The sequence below is a fragment of the Mobula hypostoma genome, chromosome 4 (genome assembly GCF_963921235.1).
Source record: "Mobula hypostoma chromosome 4, sMobHyp1.1, whole genome shotgun sequence".
Taxonomy (NCBI): domain Eukaryota; kingdom Metazoa; phylum Chordata; class Chondrichthyes; order Myliobatiformes; family Myliobatidae; genus Mobula; species Mobula hypostoma.
This window is the reverse complement of record NC_086100.1, coordinates 130,842,524-130,865,139: the sequence shown is the minus strand read 5'-3', so window position 1 is coordinate 130,865,139 and position 22,616 is coordinate 130,842,524. Positions and strand designations below refer to the sequence as shown.

At 41.0% G+C, this 22,616-nt stretch overlaps 1 protein-coding gene across 1 annotated transcript in view; it reads right to left on the bottom strand.

The window, feature by feature from the left end:
• Window positions 1-22,616, bottom strand: part of afg2a (AFG2 AAA ATPase homolog A) — a 428,299-nt gene that overhangs the window by 404,698 nt on the left and 985 nt on the right. Inside the window, exons 2-7 of the mRNA XM_063046538.1 lie at window positions 21,517-21,641; window positions 17,690-17,847; window positions 16,982-17,040; window positions 13,684-14,361; window positions 10,983-11,112; window positions 4,373-4,429 (exon numbers count right to left, since the gene is read on the bottom strand). Coding sequence (XP_062902608.1) covers window positions 4,373-4,429; window positions 10,983-11,112; window positions 13,684-14,361; window positions 16,982-17,040; window positions 17,690-17,847; window positions 21,517-21,641 — 1,207 coding nt within the window. The remainder of the gene's footprint in view (window positions 1-4,372; window positions 4,430-10,982; window positions 11,113-13,683; window positions 14,362-16,981; window positions 17,041-17,689; window positions 17,848-21,516; window positions 21,642-22,616) is intronic.

Below are 22,616 nucleotides of genomic sequence, written 5' to 3'. Positions count from 1 at the left end.
CAGTACGTCTGTTGCTTATCCACCTTGTGAGTCGAAGGCCAACTTTAGCACAAATGGATAGAAGATCATGATAGAGAGGCACCATTTCTTCCTCAGCGGACACTGACACGAGGCAGCCATCAACAGAGAAGCAATGCAAAACCTTATCCACCGTCTTGCAGCCGAACTGGTCTTCATTGTCTTCTGAGCGTTTCCTAAGGGCAAAGGCGGCACAGTTCAGTGACGAAGTTGCTCCAGAGACATAAACCACCATTTTAAAGTCAAACCTTTGCTGAAGAAACCATCAGGCCACCAGAGAAACCTCAGCAGATCTGCATATTCCACTGCTACTCTGACCTGATGAAATATTGATTCAATATTTGCCATGATCACCACTGGTTCCTTTCTGAGTCCAGTTACGACTCCAATCAGTGAGCTAGTAAGATCTGGTCCCGGTAAGAGCTCAGCATTAAGTGATGTTCCCTGAAAAGTCACTCCACAGTCAAACACAACACAAAGATTCCCTTTTCTGAGGTGGTAAACACCACGATGTGAAATATACCAGGCTTTCCCATCACTGCAATCCACTCTTTTGGCATAACTTTTGGAGATGACATCCTTCATGAAAGCTGTGTAGTCAGTGTGAAATGACAAATCTCTTAAACCTCTTCCATAGATTTAGAGCACACTGTTCTGCAATCTTTCTGTAATTTGGCATGTTAACTTCCTTCTTTCTCAAAACTAATCCAATCCAGTAGTGGCTATCCACCAGTTTTGCAGAATTTGCAACCAGCTCGATGAACTTACGGTCTTCTCTTGACATACCAGTTTGTTCATCCTGACTCCATTCAAGGAATCCTGCTGCTGGCAAAGATCACCTAAGATCAAAACTGAGATCCCATTAATCTCATCCATCATCACTGCCTCCTTTCAGTGATCCATTCACAGTCCAACCCAGCATTGCTGATTCCAAGAGTCCATCATTAACACTGCAAATCATTTGCAAAAGCTCCAATGCTTAAGACACACTTGTCCCAATCAGCAACACGATTTCAGTCTCTGTAAAATGGAAATATTTCAGATGAGACCACCCATGGAGGTGGCGCTGTCGTGGAATGTTCTCTCTGTGGACAGGCACACTTTCTTGTGTTAGATAGTTCATAATAATTTTAACTATCTAAGCCAGGCACTTCTAATATTGTAGCTACTCACGACTTTATCTTGATCCATGATACAGAACACTGCCATACTCCCTTGATCTAGGAAAGCACAAGTAACTACTGTCTTGTTACATTTCTTCGTCTTCACTTGTACTAGAATTAAGAAATCGCCAGTCACTGGATACCAGGGAACTACTCTCTGCTGTGTCTGATTCCTTCACCGCTTGTTTTGATACAGCACCCTTTTCATTAGAACGAACACAAAGTATGCTGGAATACTTAAACCCGCATACCTTGCATGAAAGATGCTTCTTGCAATCTTTGCTGGCATGTCCTGGAGACAAGCAGGCAAAGCAGACACCACTTTCCTTTAGAAAGGCAACCTTCTCAATATGAGTCCTTTTCTTCAGCTGAGGACACAAATCTAATGTATGTTCTTCGCAGAACAGAAAAAAACTTTTGGCTGACAAGATTATTTCTCTTCCATTGGTTCCGGTTTCAGTTTTAGCTTTACTTCTCACAGTAGTCATAACAGTGGCAAAGCTGCTTCTGTTAACCTTAAAATGAAGTTGTGACTTACACACCTTTGCATATTGCTGGCGATGGAGTATCCTGTATATTTCCAAACACCGGGTCTGTAGCAATCTGTCTTTCAATAAAATCAGCAAGTGAAACTAGTCTTACAGTTGGGCCTTTCTTTAAGTTCAGACTACCGTCCTCCATTTATCCCTGAGCATATAGAGCAGTTTATTTATGACAATTGACATATTGGCAGACAATTCCATCTCATGCATATACTGCACTTCTTCCATGGCACTGCAACAGCCTCTTAAGAAAAAGACTGTAGCCTTGAAGAGCTTTCACGTCTTCAGATTTGCTATGTACCCAAGAAAGAGCCTTTTGCATGTAGGGAGATGTAATTGTCTGTTCATTATCAAAATATTCCTGTCGCAAAACCTTGGCCTTGACATATCTTTTCTTAGGGTTAACATGCTAGCAACTTCTGACAAGTTCTCTAGGGAGACCTCTAGTGTACTTTTCAAGGAAATGGAGGCAGTCACTATGACTTTCAGTTTTGCCTTCAACACTATTTTCAAAAGCCTTCATGAATGCATTTACTGCAATGGATTGCAATCGAAGATTTGAACCTCTCTTTTAGGCAAAGATGAAATGCATTGTTGTTGTACCAATAAGGTTATTATTTCATTTTGCTTCCTCATAATATCAATAATACTGTTTTAACCTCTATCGTCTGAAATAAGAGTGTTTCCATGCTGCAAATCAATGTCCACGTAAGCACCCTGAGCTGTTGGATATAACATTGGTTCAGAGTCTCATGAAAGCAGGCTGAGAGTAAACATCCTGAACTATCTCTTGGGGGTCTTGTTCATGTTTCACAGACACTTCAGGAACAAGTGAATCCACACTGATAATAAGTGTTTATTTGTTTTTCTTTGTGTTTTTTCAATATAGAAGTCCACAACGTAGGACAGTGCTGTTGGAGCACCTTTAGCACTCGCCACACTTGAAGCCCTTAGCACTTTAACTGTGGCCACATGTGCAGCAATTTCTTCTTCCAACTTAAGCTGTTTCTTCCTTTTCTGTAACTGTTCCTTCCTTCTCCGTAGCTCTGTAGCTAATCATTCCTCTTACTCTTGCAGTGCATGTTTATCTTTAGGAAATAACAAAATTAGTATTCGATGTTGCTTAGCAACAGCTTCGCAGAGATTAATCAAATTCTCAAATTCAGACTAAGTCATTTTCCTTTTTATTCATAAGATCCTTAATTGATGGTATTAAACCTTTAATTTTGTTCACATTTGTTTTATATTCCTTTTGAAGACTTACAATTCTACTCACCAAAGCTTTGGCAGTAAATTTAATTTCTCTTCTGCCAGCCCCAACCGATTTCAGGGTCGCTGACATCAGCATTTGATTCAAATGTCGGCAACCAGGACAATATTTCAGCACTTCAATAAAAAAAAAGGACGAACCCCAAGGCAAACACCACATGACTGAACAACAGCCACCAATCGACAGGCACCGCTGATCATTCAACACCGTGTTCAAACCACAGGTACACAGAACGAATCAACAAAACCTCCCAGATAATCCTACCGCAAGCTGCTCCGGTTGCCAGCTTCGCAGTGTCGTGGTTCCAATTTTGCCAACAGGTCTGAGCCTATCCTTCATCGCAGACTGAGGTTTATTAGGTATAACTATTTATTGTTGACAAAGTGTAGTGGTAACTTCTAAAACAAACCAAAACCACTTCATTTTGTCAACAAAAAAATAGTTGTACCAAACGATCACCAGTTTACAGCAAAGGATTGCCCTGGATCCATTGGTGAAATTGGAATTATAACACTGAGAAGCCAGCAGAAGTAGCAGATGCTGTTAAAAAGGAATACAGATCCCAGAAACACTCAGAGGTGAAAGTAAAAGAGGCGAAAAGTGTAGAAGGTAGTAAATAATTGTTTTACACCAGATTCAGAAGCAAGTTTATTGTCACTAACATATGTTGTGAAATTTGTTGTTTTGTGGCAGCTGTACAGTGCAAAACATAAAATTTACTATAAATTAGATGAAGAAATATAGAAAAAATAATAAAGTAGTTCAAAAAGAAGTGAGGTAGTGTACAGGGGTTCACTGTTTAGAAATCTGATAGTGGAGGGGAAGAAGTTGTTCCTAAAATGTTGTGTGTGTGTCTTTAGGCCCTTGTACTCCTTCCTGATGGTAGTAATGAGAAGAGGGCATGTCCTAGCTGGTGGGGGTTCTTAATGATGGACCCCCACCACCCAGTTTCACTTCAGAAATGAAGGGGCAAGTGAGAATGTAGGGAAAGAGAATAAATAAATAATAAACAAAGAAAACAAAAGCTCTGAGCAAGGGAAAATGGAGCATCAGACATAACAAATTACTTAACCAAAAGGAAACAACAAGAGTAAACTGGTGTAATAGGAATACTTGTTATGCCATTTCTAGAAAACGGCAATGCAGCTTTGAGACATAAACCTACACTGACCAGGGTGATGCAAGAAACAGGAAATTACAAGTAAAGATTTAAGATATCAGGGCCATGAAATTTGCCTGTTTTCTGTCACAGTGGGAAAAAAAAGAAAATTGTGATTAGTTTTGAATTTCAGAGAAAAGGAGTAAACAAAGTCACAATGTGCCCATGATTCTATTAAAGTTCATTGCTAAGCACAGCAACTTTAATTTCTTTTAATTACCATTGAGTGGCTTCTGCAAAGATCTCTCTCAGCCTTGCTTCACTTTCTCCATAGTACCTAAAAAACAGGAAGGCAGGTACCTGAGCATTGGGAGACTAAAACAGCAATAAATAATTAAATTTCAACCCAGTCTTAGAGAAAATACATTAACCAAAATTACAGAAACTTTTGGGATAGCACACAGGTCACCTGCATTTGCCTGCGACATCCAAACTAAATGTGGATCCTTTAATTCCAGATCCACCATTGTGAACCTGCAAGCTAACACCACCCCAATCCAAAACGAGGCACTCATTGTCAGGGTCTTATATCATAAAACATTGTCAAGTGGACAGGCTAGAACAAGACTAGTAACAAAACTTTGTGAAAAAATATTCTGAAAATTGCTGAAATCATATCCCATGACTTCGATAGCAGTTACATACATCAAACAGAAAACCAGACAGTAATATTGAGTATTAATTTTTAGAAGCAGTATTAATGTTTTAAATCAAAATTTGTAAAAATAATTTATTAAAATCTATTATTTCAAAACAACATAAATTATCTTTACATCTCAGATCTGTTCCATACATTCAGACCTATAGAACACATATTCAGCAGATAGTCTTATCTGCCACTGGACTCCATAATGTATCTGACAGCAGAGGACAAAAAAAATTGGTAGCAAAGAGCACATTTGGAAATTGTATTTTTGCAGGAACCTCAAACTTCAGAGCATTTATTCTAGAGATTACAGGTGTCCCCTGCTTTTCGAACGTTCGCTTTACAAAACCTCACTGTTACGAAAGACCTACATTAGTACCCTGTTTTCGCTCACAGAAGGTGTTTTCACTGTTACGAAAAAAATCAGGCGCTCTCCCTCGGATTCGGAACGGCATTCTCACTGCATTGCTTTAACACATGCCTGTGAGCAGCCGTTTGCAGGATGAGTTCTAAGGTATCTTGGGCGAGGTGAGTATCAGATAAGCTTCTTCATTCTTTATCTGTTAGTACATAGTTAGAGCAATGAGAATGGTTCCATGTGTTGTGTTCTTTGTGTGAGATGTGGGAGTTCTGGGAGACCTCCCGGATAACCCCATCTGCACCGAGCTGCAATTTCTCAAAGATCGTATTAAGGAAATGGAGCTGCAGCTTGATGACCTTCAGCTGCGGTGGTGATAGATAGGAGCTACAGGGAGGTGGTTGTAGGAGGCAGCTGCCTGGGTGACTGTCAGAAGAGGGAAAGGAAATGGGCAGCCAGCACAGAGTACCCCTCAATAATAAGTATACTGTTTTAGATACTGTTGGGGGAGGGAACCTACTGGAAAGCCACAGCCACCGGGTCTCTGTACTGAGTCTGGCACGATGGCTCAGAAAGGAAGAGTGGAGAAGAGGACTGCACTAGTAATAGGGGATTTCATAGTTAGAGGAGTAAACCCAAGATTCTGTGGACATGACAGAGACACCAGGACAATATGTTACTTCCCAGGCACCAGGATCAGAATGGGTTCAGATTGGGTCCTAAAGGGGGAGGGTTAGCAGACAGAAGTCTTGGTACATATTGGCACCAATGTCATAGGTAGGAAAAGGGAGTAGGTCCGAAAGAGAGAATTTAGGGAGCTAGGGAGAAAGCTGAAAATCAGGACTTCCTGGTAGTAATCTCTGGATTGCTGCTTGTGCCATGCACCAGAACAGGATGATTTGGCAGGTGAATGCGTGGCTGAGGAACTGATGCAGGGGGCAGGTTTCAGATTTCTGGATCATTAGGATCTCTTCTGAGGAAGGTATGGGACGGGTTACACCTGAACCCGAGAGGGACCAATATCCTTGCGGGCAGGTTTGCTAGAACTGTTGGGGTGGGGTGGGGTTTAAAACTAATTTGGCAGTAGGATAGGAACCAGAGTAGTAGGGCTGAGGATGGGACAGTTGGTATACAATCAGAGGCAGTCTGTAGTGAGATTGACAGGAAGGACAGGCAGATGATAGTGCAAAATTGCAGTCAATGGGAAGAGTTGAAGTGTACAGAAGGACAAAATCAAAAAGGGTGACAAATATGTCTTCTTTCAGCTCATCTGCAAAACAGCTTTAATTTCTTTTCTTTAATGTCTCTTTTCCTTTTCAAGGTGGATGGGGTTCTGCTAGAGCCCATGATCCACAGCTGCACTCAAACTGCAGGTTCTTTACGGTGGTGGTTTCCACTCCTGGAGCTAACCGGCCGGCCATTTTTCAATACCCCAAGGATGCAGCCTGGAAGATGCAAGCCTTCAGGGTGAGGCTGTGTGGCCCTGTGGACGGGCCAATTCCATGCTGGTGTCGTCAACTGAGGCATCGCGAGAGAAACGAAACATCACAAACAGCGGACCGGCAGTCAGAGCCCATTGTACTTTGGCAATTGCTCTCTCTCCTTCTCTCAATGGTGGGGGCAGACTTTGCTGCCAATTCTCAAGTCAGAGAAACTCAGAATAAAAACAATGTGGCAGACAGTAACATTCTAACAGTCAACGCACATCAAAGTTGCTGGTGAACACAGCAGGCCAGGCAGCATCTCTAGGAAGAGGTGCAGTCGACGTTTCAGGCCGAAACCCTTCGTCAGGACTAACTGAAGGAAGGGTGAGTAAGGGATTTGAAAGTTGGAGGGGGAGATCCAAAATGATAGGAGAAGACAGAAGGGGGAGGGATGGAGCCAAGAGCTGGACAGGTGATTGGCAAAGGGGATATGAGAGGATCATGGGACAGGAGGTCCGGGAAGAAAGACAATGGGGGGGGGACCCAGAGGATGGGCAAGGGGTATATTCAGAGGGACAGAGGGAGAAAAAGGAGAGTGAGAGAAAGGATGTGTGTATAAAAATGGGGTACGAGGGGGAGGTGGGGCATTAGCGGAAGTTAGAGAAATCGATGTTCATGCCATCAGGTTGGTGCCTATTCTGGTATCTGTCCCCCACGTTTCCTTCGCTACATCGACGACTGCATTGGTGCTGCTTCCTGCACGCGTGCAGAGCTCGTTGACTTTATTAACTTTGCCTCCAACTTTCACCCTGCCCTCAAGTTTACCTGGTCCATTTCCGACACCTCCCTCCTCTTTCTAGATCTTTCTGTCTCTGTCTCTGGTGACAGCTTATCCACTGATATCTACTATAAGCCTACTGACTCTCACAGCTATCTGGACTATTCCTCTTCTCACCCTGTCTCTTGCAAAAACGCCATCTCCTTCTCGCAATTCCTCCGTCTCCGCCGCATCTGCTCTCAGGATGAGGCTTTTCATTCTAGGATGAGGGAGATGTCTTCCTTTTTTAAAGAAAGGGGCTTCTCTTCCTCTACTATCAATTCTGCTCTTAAACGCATCTCCCCCATTTCACGTACATCTGCTCTCACTCCATCCTCCTGCCACCCCACTAGGAATAGGGTTCCCCTGGTCCTCACCTACCACCCCACCAGCCTCCGGGTCCAACATACTATTCTCCGTAACTTCCGCCACCTGCAATGGGATCCCACCACTAAGCACATCTTTCCCTCCCCCCCCCCCGCATTCCGCAGGGATCGCTCCCTACACGACTCCCTTGTCCATTTGTCCCCCCCATCCCTCCCCACTGATCTCCCTCCTGGCACTTATCCGCGTAAGCGGAACAAGTGCTACACATGCCCTTACACTTCCTCCCTTACCACCATTCAGGGCCCCAAACAGACCTTCCAGGTGAGGCAACACTTCACCTGTGAGTCGGCTGGGGTGATATACTGCGTCCGGAGCTCCTGATGTGGCCTTTTATATATTGGCGAGACCCGACGCAGACTGGGAGACCGCTTTGCTGAACATCTACGCTCTGTCCGCCAGAGAAAGCAGGATCTCCCAGTGGCCACACATTTTAATTCCACATCCCATTCCCATTCTGACATGTCTATCCACGGCCTCCTCTACTGTAAAGATGAAGCCACATTCAGGTTGGAGGAACAACACCTTATATTCCGTCTGGGTAGCCTCCAACCTGATGGCATGAACATCGACTTCTCTAACTTCCGCTAATGCCCCACCTCCCCCTCGTACCCCATCTGTTACTTATTTTTATGCACACATTCTTTCTCTCACTCTCCTTTTTCTCCCTCTGTCCCTCTGAATATACCTCTTGCCCATCCTCTGGGTCCCCCCCCCCCCGCTTCCTTGTCTTTCTTCCCGGACCTCCTGTCCCATGATCCTCTCGTATCCCTTTTGCCTATCACCTGTCTAGCTCTTGGCTCCATCCCTCCCCCTCCTGTCTTCTCCTATCATTTTGGATCTCCCCCTCCCACTTTCAAATCCCTTACTCACTCAGTTAGTCCTGACGAAGGGTCTCGGCCTGAAACGTCGACTGCACCTCTTCCTAGAGATGCTGCCTGGCCTGCTGCGTTCACCAGCAACTTTGATGTGTGTTGCTTGAATTTCCAGCATCTGCAGAATTCCTGTTGTTATCATTGTAACAGTGACTGTTTTGTTGGTCTCCCTCCTGGCTGTGTATTTTGTTGGTCTCCCTTCTGGCTGTAGTGACACCTCTCTGTTCTTTGTCAGTGAGAATGAGCGCCTATGGCATGTCAAGTTGTCAGGTGAATTTTTGTTAGACTGCAGATCATGGTCTCTCTGGGAGCTTTGCTATTGCTTGCTTGGTGGGTGGTGGGGCACTGATGGTTCCTGCTGGAATAAGTGGGGAAGGGTTGATGGCTTGGGACTGCTTGTGCTTGGGAAGGGGAGAAGGGGCTTTGGGGTTCTAACGTTTTCAGTCATTCATTCTTTGGGGTACTCTTCTGTTTCTGTGGATTGCTTCTTTTTATGTTGTATGTCAATGATTTAGATGATGGAATTGATGGCTTTGTGGCCACATTTGCAGACAATATGAAGATACAGTACTGTGCAAAAGTCTTAGGCACATATATATAACTAGGGTGCTTAACACTTGGGCACAGTACTATACTTGCCAAGGTGGAGCTTAAGACTTGGGCACCGTACTGTATTTGCCAAGGTGGAGCAGAGGGTGCGTTTGTAAATCTGGCGGGAGCAAAGGATGTTGGGAATGGCGAAGGTGGAGCAATGCAGGAGGGGCGTGGGACAGGTGGCAGAGGAGTGCCAGGGGCAGGGGGTGGCACAGGTGCAGACACACCCAGCCCTGAGACACCAGTCAAGGAAATTTGATTCTAAACAATTGATCATTGCAGAATGTCTCTCTGGTGCTTCCCATTCTTTCCTTTCTCCTTTCTCTTTTTCTCAACCATGATTCTCCTCTCCCTGCCCTCTTCCCAATCTCAATCCACAATAGAGACCCATATCAGAATCAGGCTTATCATCACTCACATATGTCATGAAATGTGTTTTGGTGGCAGCAGTATAATACACAGTTCTGTGGTAATTTTATCTACTGCACTTTAGGCTAATCCTATGAGGAACAATTGATGGTCTGGGCCTGTACTCGGTGGAATATAGAAGAATGAGGAGGGGATCTCATTGAAATCTATCAAATGTTGAAAGGCCTAGATAGAGTGGTTGTGGAGAAGATGTTTCCTATAGTGGGGGAGTCCAGGACCAGAGGGCATAACCTCAGAATAGAGGGATGTCCATTTAGAACAGAGTGGAGGACGAATTTCTTCAGCCAGAGGGTGGTGAATCTGTAGAATTTCTTGCCACAGGTAGCTCTGGAGGCCAGCTCATTGAGTATATTTAAGGTAGAGGTTGATAGGTTTTAATTAGTCAGGGTGTGAATGTTTACTGGGAGAAGGCAGGAGAATGGGGTTAGGAGGGAAATGGATCAGTCATTATCAAATGGCAGAACAGACTCGATGGGCCAAATGGGCTAAATCTATTTCTCTGCCTTATGGTCCTATAACAACTAGCAATCAATAGAATTATGGCTCATAATTACTACATCAATACTAACAATAATTTTGTAACATTAGATATTGCATATATAAGCACGAATAATTTATAGTTCTGAACAGAAAGAAAATTTCAGAATATAAAAAAAAAGTACAGGTTGAAGCTCTAGTTCAGTATTTCATGGACTTATTTTTAATCTATGCTGCAAATCTATTCCAGTTAATTTATTCTAAGATCTAAATATGTTCTAAAATTAACCAAGATCTGTACTAATCTGTAGCTTATTAACCTACCAGTACAAGTTCTGCAAACGTAGCCATTTCTGCATTCGAGAAACTTTGAGTTACAGCAGTTTTCAGAATCCAGGTGACCTGGGCTGTGTTGACACTTAATTAGATCAGTTCTCCTTTTCAGAAGAAGGTGTTACAGGGAATTTCTGTGGTCCAACACCAGTCTGGTCCTAAGAGTGTTCTACTAGGATTGCGATTTGTGTCTGGTTTTACAGTAATGACAGAGGAATCTTCCACAATTTTCCGCACTTTTTTCCTCCCAATATTAGGTTTATGTATTTCCAAGAGATATGATACACCAGATAATGCTTCTTCTAAGATGCTTCACCAATGTGATATTAGCTCAGTATTGAAAAATCATTATCATATACACAAGCATTCAAGTACCAGATCATTTCCACATTGATGATCTTGTTTTCCTCCTTAATAGTAACTTAAAAGAGATGGTATACTCATTGGGCTCATCACTATCTATGGGATCACACTGCACAATCCTTTCACTTACTTGCTTATGATTTCAGGTCCATTGATGACAATGATGTGAGCTCCAACTTCATTAGCGACAGCTCTAGCAATCAAGGTTTTTCCAGTACCAGGAGGACCAAACAGCAAAATTCCTCTTGGAGGTGTAATTCCTAAATCACAACACAATTAAAGATGACCTGCAATTAATAGTGTTACGTAGCATCTGTACTGAACTGAACAGGCTTCCCCATTTCGAAGTGTATCTAGTTAGGGAATATTGAGAACATAGGACTCAATATCACATTAAAAGAACTCATTATCACACTAAACTTGAAACCAGATCTTTCAATCTAAACAAATGAAATTTAAGGTTTGAGAGGCATGTTCGCAAGGATAGATCCTTCAAATGCTCTTGCAAATAGGCAAACATACCACAATCTTTATTAAACCTTTGGACGATAGGTCAAATGGAACATTTCAAGTCTGATGACATGAAGTTATGTGTTAATGTAAATCGTGGTGAGAATACAAAGAGACAAGCTGAAGTGAACTGGAAAAAATATGATAGATGAAACACAATGTTGTAAAATGTAAAATTATCCAGATCAATAAATGAAAACAAAGGTAGAAAAACTCAAGATTTTTTTCAAACGGTGAGAGAACTGGGAAACATTGATGTATCAAGGGATTTGGATGTCCTTGTACATGGTTTACTACAAGCTAACATATAGGAGCAACAATGACAGAAATGCTGGAAGAACTCAGCCAGTCAGGCAGTATCAGTGGAAAGAGAAACCAGTTAATATTCAAGTCAAAAACTCTTCTATTTCCTCACAAATAATTATCCAGTACCCCATTAAATGCATGCAATGCTCCACAGCTAGTTGTTATGGTATATTCTGACCACTCTACTCAATTACAAATGTACAAATTTGTTATCGGACTCCTTGACGACCATTTTACAATAAAGTGCTTTGGTAACACTTTTCTCCATATCTCTATAAACATAAAATGCTGGAGGAGCTCAGCAGGTCAGGCAGCATCTATAGAGGGTAATAAATGATCTAAGTTTCAGATCAAGACCTTTTTTCAGGATCAAGTCCTGATAAAGGGTCTTGGTTGATAACTTCAGCTGTTTATTCCGCTCCATAGATGCTGCCTGGCTTGCCAAATTCCTTAAGCTTATCTGTGTATCGCTCAAGATTTCCAGCATCTGCAGAATCTCTTGTGTTTATTTCAACAAAACTTTTTTAGAAGTTCAAAACCTCTGCTTAGTCACTCCTTTCTTCTGAAGACAAGAGACAAGGCCCGTTCAACAAATTCCTGAAACGCATTCCTGGATTTTTACTATCATCTTTTTAAATCTTCCTTATAATGCCACACTGATCCTTTTCTCAAAAAATATGGCACCCAAAAGTGTGCACTATGTTTGGTATAACCAATGTTCCATAAAGGTTAACAAAATTCCCTATGTTTCAAATTTATCCCTCTAAATGTAAACCTTAGTGATTGGTTTGCCATTTCTCCCCCCAAGTCATGCTAGTTTGTAGTACACCTTTAACAATTTAACTACCAACTCTGCCAGTAGACTTGATGAAGATGAACCAACAGCTCTGAAGTTATGTGGCTGTATTTACTAAAGTTCAGGTCCATATTCCTTAAATCAGAGAAAGTGATACTCCAGTCCATGCTGTCCAAAACCATGAGCAGGAAAGAAGCCTTAGGTGGCTCCATCCCCTCCATCAAGACAACTTTGTTTCACACACCTACCTATTTTTAAACCTAGCTGAAAATGAAAAACAAACTGTGAATTTCTAAAGTATTTACTGAGCTCCGGCACATTTGGATACATATTTGGCATTAATGTTGATTCCTTATTATAATAATGACAATCTGTTTCTGTGTTGCTGTGAAATTTCAGATAATAGTTAAATTACAGCAAGTGATAACTCCAAAACTGCTGTTCATGTTTGACTGCCAGTGTTTAAACCCAACAACATGAATTCCCTATTGGATTTCTTGCCATTATCTTATAATAATGGCCCTTAATTCTCACAAACATCCATTAAACAATGTCACACTCCAGGTGACAAGGCCAGGCAACAGTAGTCCATTTAAAATATTCAACAACTCAAAATTAAGTCCACAGTTAAATCAAAGAGCAAAGTCAAAATCAGTATTGATCTTCTGAAGCAGTATATACCTGCAGACTTTGAAACAACAATTCTGATCTTGTTCACTTACTGTTCGCTTACATTTAAGTTTCAACTAAACAAGCAGATATAGGTAATCAGCGTCTTCCTAGCCATTGAACTCTGTTAAACCAAATTTACCCAAAAAACAAACTAATTATTAAATGGGGATATGGTGATCTACTTTGGTATGGGACAGTGCTTGTATTATGTAGGTGGGCGGTGGGGGAGGGGGTGTTCGGAGGCAGGATGAAACTACAGTAGGCTTGTGGTCCTCTGCTGAACATCTTAAGGAGTCCAATGGAACAGAAAAATTGGGAGAGGCTGTCAGTGGAGCTTAGTCTCCAGGATCTGCATTGCACATTCGCACAGAAGTCCTGTACATTTCTCAACATGCTGAAGCTCAATAGATTTGAATCACAATCTGTGGAAGAGACTTTTAAGTAAAAACACCCTTTAAATGATTTTGTTGCCTAGAAAGACATAACAAAAGCTGACTTGGATTATCAAATTAACATAGATAAAATTTAATCAAACTTTATATCATACCATAGGACATGAACAGTTGTGGTTGCTTCAAGGGTAATTCAATAATTTCTCTAATCATTTTCAGTTGACTGGCCAGACCTCCGATCATGTCATAAGTCACTTTGGATTTGTACTCTTCCTTGTTCTGTTCATCATCATTTTGTCCTTGCAAGAACTTAATTTGAGTGAGGAGAGAAATGGAGTAAAAAGTATCTCTGTTGCTTTTCAAGCAACTGTTAGGCATCAGAATCAAGCCATCCACTGAAGAGGAACATCTGTCAACTCCTTCCGGAATACATTCAGACTTCTCAACAACATCGTTGTTGCTTGCTGTAGAGCATCTTATCCCATTGCCTGCTTCCAGTAATTTTCCACTATCCAGGGTATTATTACAAGTCTGGATTGATGCAGTCTGAGAATCTGCCATAGGAGAAAATGAATAGGTTACAGCACTGTCTCTGTCCTGAGTAACTTCAATGGCCAAACTGCTGAAATGTGCCGATAAGTCTATTGCATCCTTCTCTTGCACTGATTTCTCAAGCAAGGATTCCTCAGTCATACTCGTATCCCTGGACGGGGCATTGAATGACATTTCGGCAACCACGCCATTCACTCCTTTTATCTTCATCACCATCAAATGAAACAGCCGACCATAAAAAGTAATGTTCAACAAGTTGCCAGGTAATACTATCTTCCCATCTACATGAAAAACAAAGTAAAAGAAGGTAAAAATAAAATTCATAGCAAGGCTCCTAATTTATTGTCCAGAAACAGAAACTTGCATACAATGTGTACACCAGCTACTTTCTTATTTCAGGAACTCTTAAGTAGTCAGTAGTCAATTATACTAAGTGAAAACCCTTGCCTGGTGTAAACTAGCTTATATGAATCAAATAGTGAAACAGATGTTAGCAGTGGATGAAGAAAATTGGTTATTACAGGAAATAAAGAGTAGGAGTGAAAAGCTGTTTTCAGACAGGAGTGAAGTTATAGAGCCATACACAACAGAAACAAAACTATTGCCCACTGAGCCCACATTAACCACTAAAACGCTAATCCTTTTTTTAAAAATCCCTTCCTCATTCCCAAAACCAGCCCCAGATTCTACCACTCACCTAAACAATGGAGACAATTTACTGTGGCCTATTAGGGTTGTAATATGAAAGGTTTTAGCTAGTTGGCAGGGAGATCGGAACTGGAGTGATAGGACTGAGGATGGGGCAATTGGTATACAAGTCAATGCATTGTGCTACCAGACCGTGAGGAAGGACGGGCAGATGATAGGGCAAAATTGCAGTCAGTGGGTTGAGTTGAAGTGTAACATGGGGACAAAATCGAAAAGGGTGAGGAATACTGGACTGGAGGTGTTATATTTGAATGCATGCAGTATACGGAATAAGGTAAATGATCTTGTAGTGCAGTTAGAGATTGGCAGGTATGATGCTGTAGACATCACTGAATGAATGGTGGCTGAAAGAAGATCATAGCTGAGAGCTTAACATCCATGGATACATCTTGTATCAAAAGGACAAGCAGAAAGGCGAAGTGGTTGGGGTGGCTCTGTTAATAAAAAATGAAATCAAATCCTTAGGAAGAGGTGACAGAGGATCAGTAGATGTCAAATCCTTGTGGGTAGTGATGAGAAACTGCAAGGGGTAAGAAGACTGATGGGAGTTATATATAGGCCACTGAACAGTAACCATGATGTGGGATATAAGTTACAACCGGAGACTGAAAAGGCATGTAATAAGGGCAATGTTACAATAGTTATGGGATTTCAAAATTCAGGTAGATTAGGAAAATCAGGTTGGTGCTATATTCCAAGAGAAGGAAGCTTTTAAAAACAAACAGAAGGCAACAAAAAAGCCATAAGCAGAGAAAAGATGAAATATGAAGGTAAGCTTGCCAATAATACCAAAGAGGGTATCAAAAGTTCTTTCAGAATATAAGGAGTAAAAGAAAGGCCAAAAAGAGATTGGATACTGGACCACCAAAAAATGATACTGGAGAGGTAGTAATGAGAGACAAAGAAATGGCAAATGAACTTAATAATTATTTTGCAACAGTCTTCACTGTGAAATACACTAGCAGTATGCCAGTGTATTTCACAAATGTCAGACAGCAGAAGTGACTCAGTTGCTATTACTAAGAAGAAGGTGCTTGGGAAGCTGAAAGGTCTGGAGGTAGATAAGTCACCTGGACCAGGAGAACTATGACCCAGGATTTTAAATGAGGTAGCTGATGAGATTGTGGAGGCAGTAGTAATCACAAGGTTCTGGAATGGTTCCAGAAGACTAGAAAATTGTAAGTGTCACTCCACTCCTTAAAAAAGGAAGGAGGCAATGATAGGCCAGTTAGCCTGACTTCGGTGGTTGGGAAGTTGTTGGTATCCTTTATTAAGTATGAATTTTTGGGTACTTGGAGGCACATGATAAAGTAGGCCTAAGTTGGTATGGTTTCCTCAAGGAGAAATCTTGCCCAACAAATCAGGTGAAAATCTTTGTGGAAATAACAAGCAGGATAGACACACGAGTCAGTGGATGCCATTATTTGGATTTTCAGAATGCCTTTGACAAGATGCCGCACATAAGGCTGCTTAAGAAGAAAAGAGCTCATGCTACCACAGGATAGATACTCGCATGGATAGAAGATTGGCTGACTGATAGGAGGCAAAGAGTGGGAATAAAGGGGACATATTCTGGTCCGCAGCTGGTGACTAGTGCTATTCCGCAGGGGTCAGTATTGAGACCGCTTCCTTTCATGTTTTATGTCAATGATTTGGATGACAGAATTGATAGCTTTGTTGCTAAGTTTGCAGATGATACAAAGACAGGTGGAGGTGCAGGGAGTGTTGACGAAGCAAGGAGTCTGCAGAAGGACTTAGAAAGATTGGGAGAATGAGAAAAGAAGTGGCAGATCAAATATAGTGTAGGAAAGTGTATGGTCATGTATTTTGGTAGAAGTAATAAAGGCGTAGATGATTTTCTACATGAGAAAATTCAAAAATCAGAGGTGCAAAGGGACTTGGGATTCTTTGTGCACAAATCCCTCCATGTTTAGTTGCAGGTTGAGTTGGTGGTAAGGAAGGTAAATGCAATGCTAGCCTTCATTTTGAGAGGACTAGCATATGCTGAGGCTTTATAAGGTTTTGGGCAGACTGCACTTGGAAGAAATTGCAAGCCAATGGTAGGGGGAGGGTGACAAGCTGGACTTCTTCATCCACTGAGCCGATGCAGACTGTGTGATATATAAAGCATCCTGTGCCATGATCTGCGATTCTGTGAGTAAAGACAGCATTCAGAAATCATAATCTTCTTACCCATATTCCTTATCAAGAAGTCAGATAATTCTTCTTTGTTGAAGGGTTCATCTTCTTCTCTGAAATAAGCAATCCCATTATAACTTAAAACAATGTGGGCTGATGTGCAAGAACAAATGATAAATATTTCAAACAAAGATATGCCACAGCAGATTAATTAATAAAAATATTATATTATTGTTTTTTTTTCCTTTGACATTTGTTTATTCCTTCAACTAGGGTCAAAATATTACCCATCAACTCTGCACGCTAGGGTACAAGTCTCGGTATCATAATAAGTTTATTAAGTGCACATAAATAGTGTCACTAGTAGGTATTAAAAGCTCATTTCATCTGAGCAAAAGCAGAGTTAATGATAATTTATTAGTATATTTCTCACTATATTACACACATTGAAAAAGAAAGCAAATCTGATGTTATATACAAAAGCAAATATTATAAAAGCTGAAAATCTGAAATAACAATAGATGCTGGAAATAGCAGGTTAGGCAATATCTGTGGTGCGAGAAAAGCAGTTAATATTTCAGTCTGATGAACTTTCAGGAGGTTTAATTAAATGTTAACCACTTTTTTCCCCATAATTGTTTTTTTTTAGTACTTCTAAGATTTTCTCTTCTTACTAACTTAAGTCATATAGCAAGAAATTTTTCATTCACTGGTTACAGTGAATTCTTTAAGTGGCCAACAGAGAATCTAGCAAATACAAACCTCAGAGCTACTTGTAATTCCTCTGCCTGCAGTACTGGGCCAAGCAGTGGCTCAACTGTAATGGCATCATTCACTTTGATCTTCAGATTCTTCTGGGTGATTCTATTCAACCCTATCTTACCCCCTGGAAAACTTTGAACAGGCCACGCTGTGCAAACCTAAGAAAAAAAAAGTTAGCTTGCCAACTAGAAGCTCTATACATTTGATCAACTATACATTAACATACTAAATCGTAACAAGGAAGATATCGCACATTATCCTATCATTGCAACATAAAGGGAGGACCCCAGAAGATTATCTCAAATTATAGGAAAGGCAGATCTAGTTGGATGTGAAAGGATGGATTTTTATGCATACAGTTGTGTATCTGTGAATAGGCTATCAGTTAATATTCAAGATGATGAATCACCAAACCCCTCAAACCACAATTTAATTATTATGATCATTTGTTACTATCTGAGATCAAATGCTGTGGACCCAAAAAAGGCTTGTCCAGAGAAGCATTCTTTCAACTGCTTCATTAATAATTTGTCCCATCATTTCTAAAAGTTCATTGACAACTCTTGACCATTAACAAAACATTTCAACTTACAGTACAAGTCCTGGATATCATATATGTTTGAGCTGATTAATAACAGGTAACCGATAACCACATTAACTTCCTATAACAATCGACCAAATCGAGAAAGTTCCGAAGAAAGATCATCAAATGCTGCATGATCTTTTAAGTATATCGAGATTTTCTAATTTTATTTCAAATTACCAATATCTGCAGCTTCTATGTTTTCAGGTAGATCAAGTGAATTTTCCAGACTTCAAATGGCATCACTGCACCTGAGTCCTGACATAATTAGTATTCTATTGGTCACCAATAATGTGAATCATAATCACTGCTAGGTATTAGCACAATGTCATCGATAAGGCTCAGATTAATAATAGCCAAATATGCTCAGACCTTCAACTATACAGCTGCAGACATAAGACTATTTAAGAAACAGGTCAGCACAATATCATGGGCTTCGAAGCCTGTACTGTGCTATACTGTTCTATGTTCTACATAAACATCATCCAGGAACATAATATTTTGATTCATCAGATCTGACCATTGTACCCACACTCCACCACCTCAATCTCTGATTTACACAAAATATTACAGGATGCATTGCAGAATTTTACCTGATTTAATTTTACTATTTGCCTCCCCGTGATCACTATACAAAGACCGGCAAGAACTGTAATGGTGAATGAGTATTTGTTTCGATGGAGATCCAGCAACAGCGACGTTCACAAATATCAGTCCTGGGATCTATTACTTGTAATACAGTATAAGTAATGATTTGGATGAAAAAGCGTGTGGAGTCTGATTATTAAGTTTCAGGATAACTCAAAAATTGATGAACTTGCAGACAGTGAGCAAAGTTGTAACTGCAGTTATAAATTTGGATGGGAAAAGGGTGGACTAATGAAAGGTGGGAGGTCAAATGCAAGAGGGATGTATACAGTAAAAGGCAGAATCTTTAGGACCATTGAGGTACAGTGAGATCTTGCCTTGCAAGTCCATATCTCCCTGAAAGTGGAACACAAGTGGACAGGGAAATTAAGAAGGTGCAGCACATACTTGCATTCATCAGTCAGGGCACTGAGTGTAAAAGTTGGGAAGTCCTATTTCAACTGTATAAAACTTTAGTTAGGGCACGTTTGGAGTATTGTATGCAGTTCTGGCTGCCACACTATAGGTAGAATGTAGAGGCTTCAGAGAGGGTGAAGAAACAGTTCACCAGGATATTGACTGAATGACTGAAGCATTTTAGTCATCCAAAGAGGTTGAACAGAGTTGGGCTATTTTTTCTGGAGCTCAGATAGTCAAGATGCACAACCGCTCCTCCCTCCCCCATCATCCTCAACACAGATGCCCCAGGGCTTTGGGATGAGCCCATTGCTGTACACTCTGCTCACACATGACAGCACACCCAAACACCCGAGTAATCACATTGTCAAGTTCGCCAACGACACGACCGTGGTGGGGCTCATCACCAACTATGATGAGACAGTCTACAGAGACGAGGGGGAAAGAGTTTGAGGCCTGGTGCCAGGCAAATAACCTCTTCCTCAATGTCAACAAGACAAATGAGATGGTAATCATTTTCAGGAGAACTCACACCACCCATATTCCTCTTTATGTCGGTGGCATAGCAGTGGAAGCTGGGAGCAGTTTCAAACTCCTGGCAGTACACAGCTCACTCAATCTCTCATGGTCCCAGAACACATTCTACACAAACAGGAAAACTCACCAATGCTTCAACTTTTTGAGGAGGCTAAAAAGAGCTGGACTATGCACACCTATACTCAGATGTGCAGAGAGAGCATCCAAAATGCTACATTACCACTTGGTATAGAAACTGCACTGCAATGGACAGAAAGTCTCTAAAATGGTTACTCAAAATTGCCCAGCATTTCAACGGCATCAGCCTACCCGCCATCAAGGTCATCGATAGAGAAAAGTGCCAGAAAAAGACCAGTAACATCATGAACGATCCCTCCCATCCTGGTCATGAACATTTTGTACCACTCACTGCAAGGACCACCAGACTCAAAAACAGTTACTTTCCCCAAGCAGTAAGGATGATCAGCACCTCCACCCACTAATCCAATCCCAATCACCACTGCCTTATCACTTCCTGTCACTCACCCTACGTACAGATACTCCTGTGTTGAGCATCACTTTATGGACATACCATCCATGTATATAAGCTATCTTATGTACAGCATTTATACTTATTGTGATCTTTATCTTATTGTGTTTATTTTCGTGCTGCTTCGTATCCAGAGTAACAATGATTTCATTCTCCTTTACACATGTGTAGTGGAAATGACATTGAACAACCTTGAATGGTGAAAAGGCTGAAGGACAACCTGATATAAGTATATAACATTAGACAGAGTGGTATGTACTGGAATGCACTACTAGAGTAGGTGATTGAAGCAGGTATGAGAGCAGCGTTAGCAACCTTTAAGAGGCATTTAGACAGACACATGAACAGGCAGGGAATAGAGCGAGAGTTCCCAATCTGGGATCCATGGACCACTCGGCTAATGGTAGGGGTCCATGCCATAAAAAAGTTTGGGAACCCCTGGAAGAGAGGGATATGGCCTTTGCACAGGTAGATGGGATTAGATAGTTTGGCATAATGTTCAGTATAGACATGGTGGGCTGAAAACACTGTTTTGGTTCTATGTTGTAACAGAATAGACGTGGAAGCACTATTATTTTAAAATCTATCTCCAATTTCTTGGGGTGTGGAGATGTCAGCAAGCTTACAGCATTAGTGTGCCTTAGGAACTCAAGCCTTTGAGGAGATTATGTTTCAATAATTAAGAAGTCCCAAGATACAAACTTAGCAATTATGAAGGAACTACGATGCATACCTGAGTCAGAATAGTGATGGAAAACTTGAAGATGATTTTTTTTAACTACATTGCAATTCTTGGAGAGAGCTTCTTCCCTGAGGCTGTGACCCTGCTGAACCTCACATCACAGCGCTAAGCAGTATTGCACCCACATTGTACTGTCTCAGTACTTTTTATATTTGTGTGCTGTAGCACCTACGTTTTATTCACAGTTATTTTGTAAATAACACTATTCTTTGCATTTCGGGTGAGATGTTAACTGCACTTCATTGGCTTTGTACCTGTACTCGGCACAATGACAGTGAAGTTGAATCTAAAAAAAATCTAAATATTAGGGAAATGAAAACAAACTTCACTCCTGAGAACCTTCTGAAACCCAATAAGACTGTGATTGATCTTCAGCTTCTGTAAACACTTACTTCCTGTCTGCCAGCAGCACTGGTGAGGAGTATCGGTCGGCCAATGCAGATATTTGCCTGTTTCATGTTGTTAAGACCCATCTGAGCAAGACATCTTCGACAAGCTTTCGGTACCTTCTCATCAGCTACAAGGAAATCAACAAAACCATGATGAATACTTGCATTTTCCAGTTTTTCCCTGAAATCTTGTACATAATAAAGTAGAGTTAATGTAAAGCTGTTTAAGTTTAAATGTGCTTCATGATTCTATCAGTCTTGCCCACCTATGATTTAATTGGGGTCTATCTGGCCTGTTTAACTGTTAAGCAAATTAAATTGGTCCCTATTTAAAGTAACATTTTTTGCAGCACAATACCAGACTGATACCATTTTGTCCATCAGGTATGTCACAGCTTTTTGTATGAATGCTCCAATTAATTGTATTCTCCACCTGTTTCCCCCAGCTTTGAATTTTGATTCTCTCTTCTAACCATGAATTCACTTTCTTCAACAGCACTGAATGAACTAGCTTCAACCATACCATCAGGTGGCACATTCTAGACTATTTGAAAAAAAGTTCCCTTTAACCTTATAAAGGTGTCGAATTTTTAAATGTGGTTGGTTACATCCTGATGATGTAACTATTCAGTCCTGCTAAATGCTTTTCCATCATTCAGCAAAATAGAGGTGGGACCAGCAAGCAGCATTTACTCTCTGCTGCTCACGTTTGGGTTCCACTTGGCTCCAGACTGAATCTCAGCCCTGTACAAATGGGGGAACAATGAATTCTTGAGGCAAGATGAAAATGATTACCCTTCGTGTAAAGGTGGCATTTGACCATGGATGGCATCAGAGCCTTAGTTTGTTCTAGTCAATAGAAGTCATGCAGGTAACTCTATGGTAAAGAAATATACCTGTATTGTTTTAGACCATGGCCATTACTCAGAGCTTTTATCAAAATTACCTTCAATACTCATCTAATGTATTACAAAATCAGAGCGGAGCTGTTCATTGATGTTTGCACAATCTTCAATTTTCAGCTAAAATATAGAAAACGCTATGAACAGTCAGCAGATTAGGACTGTCATATTGTCACTAGAACAACACAGATCGTTTACTGT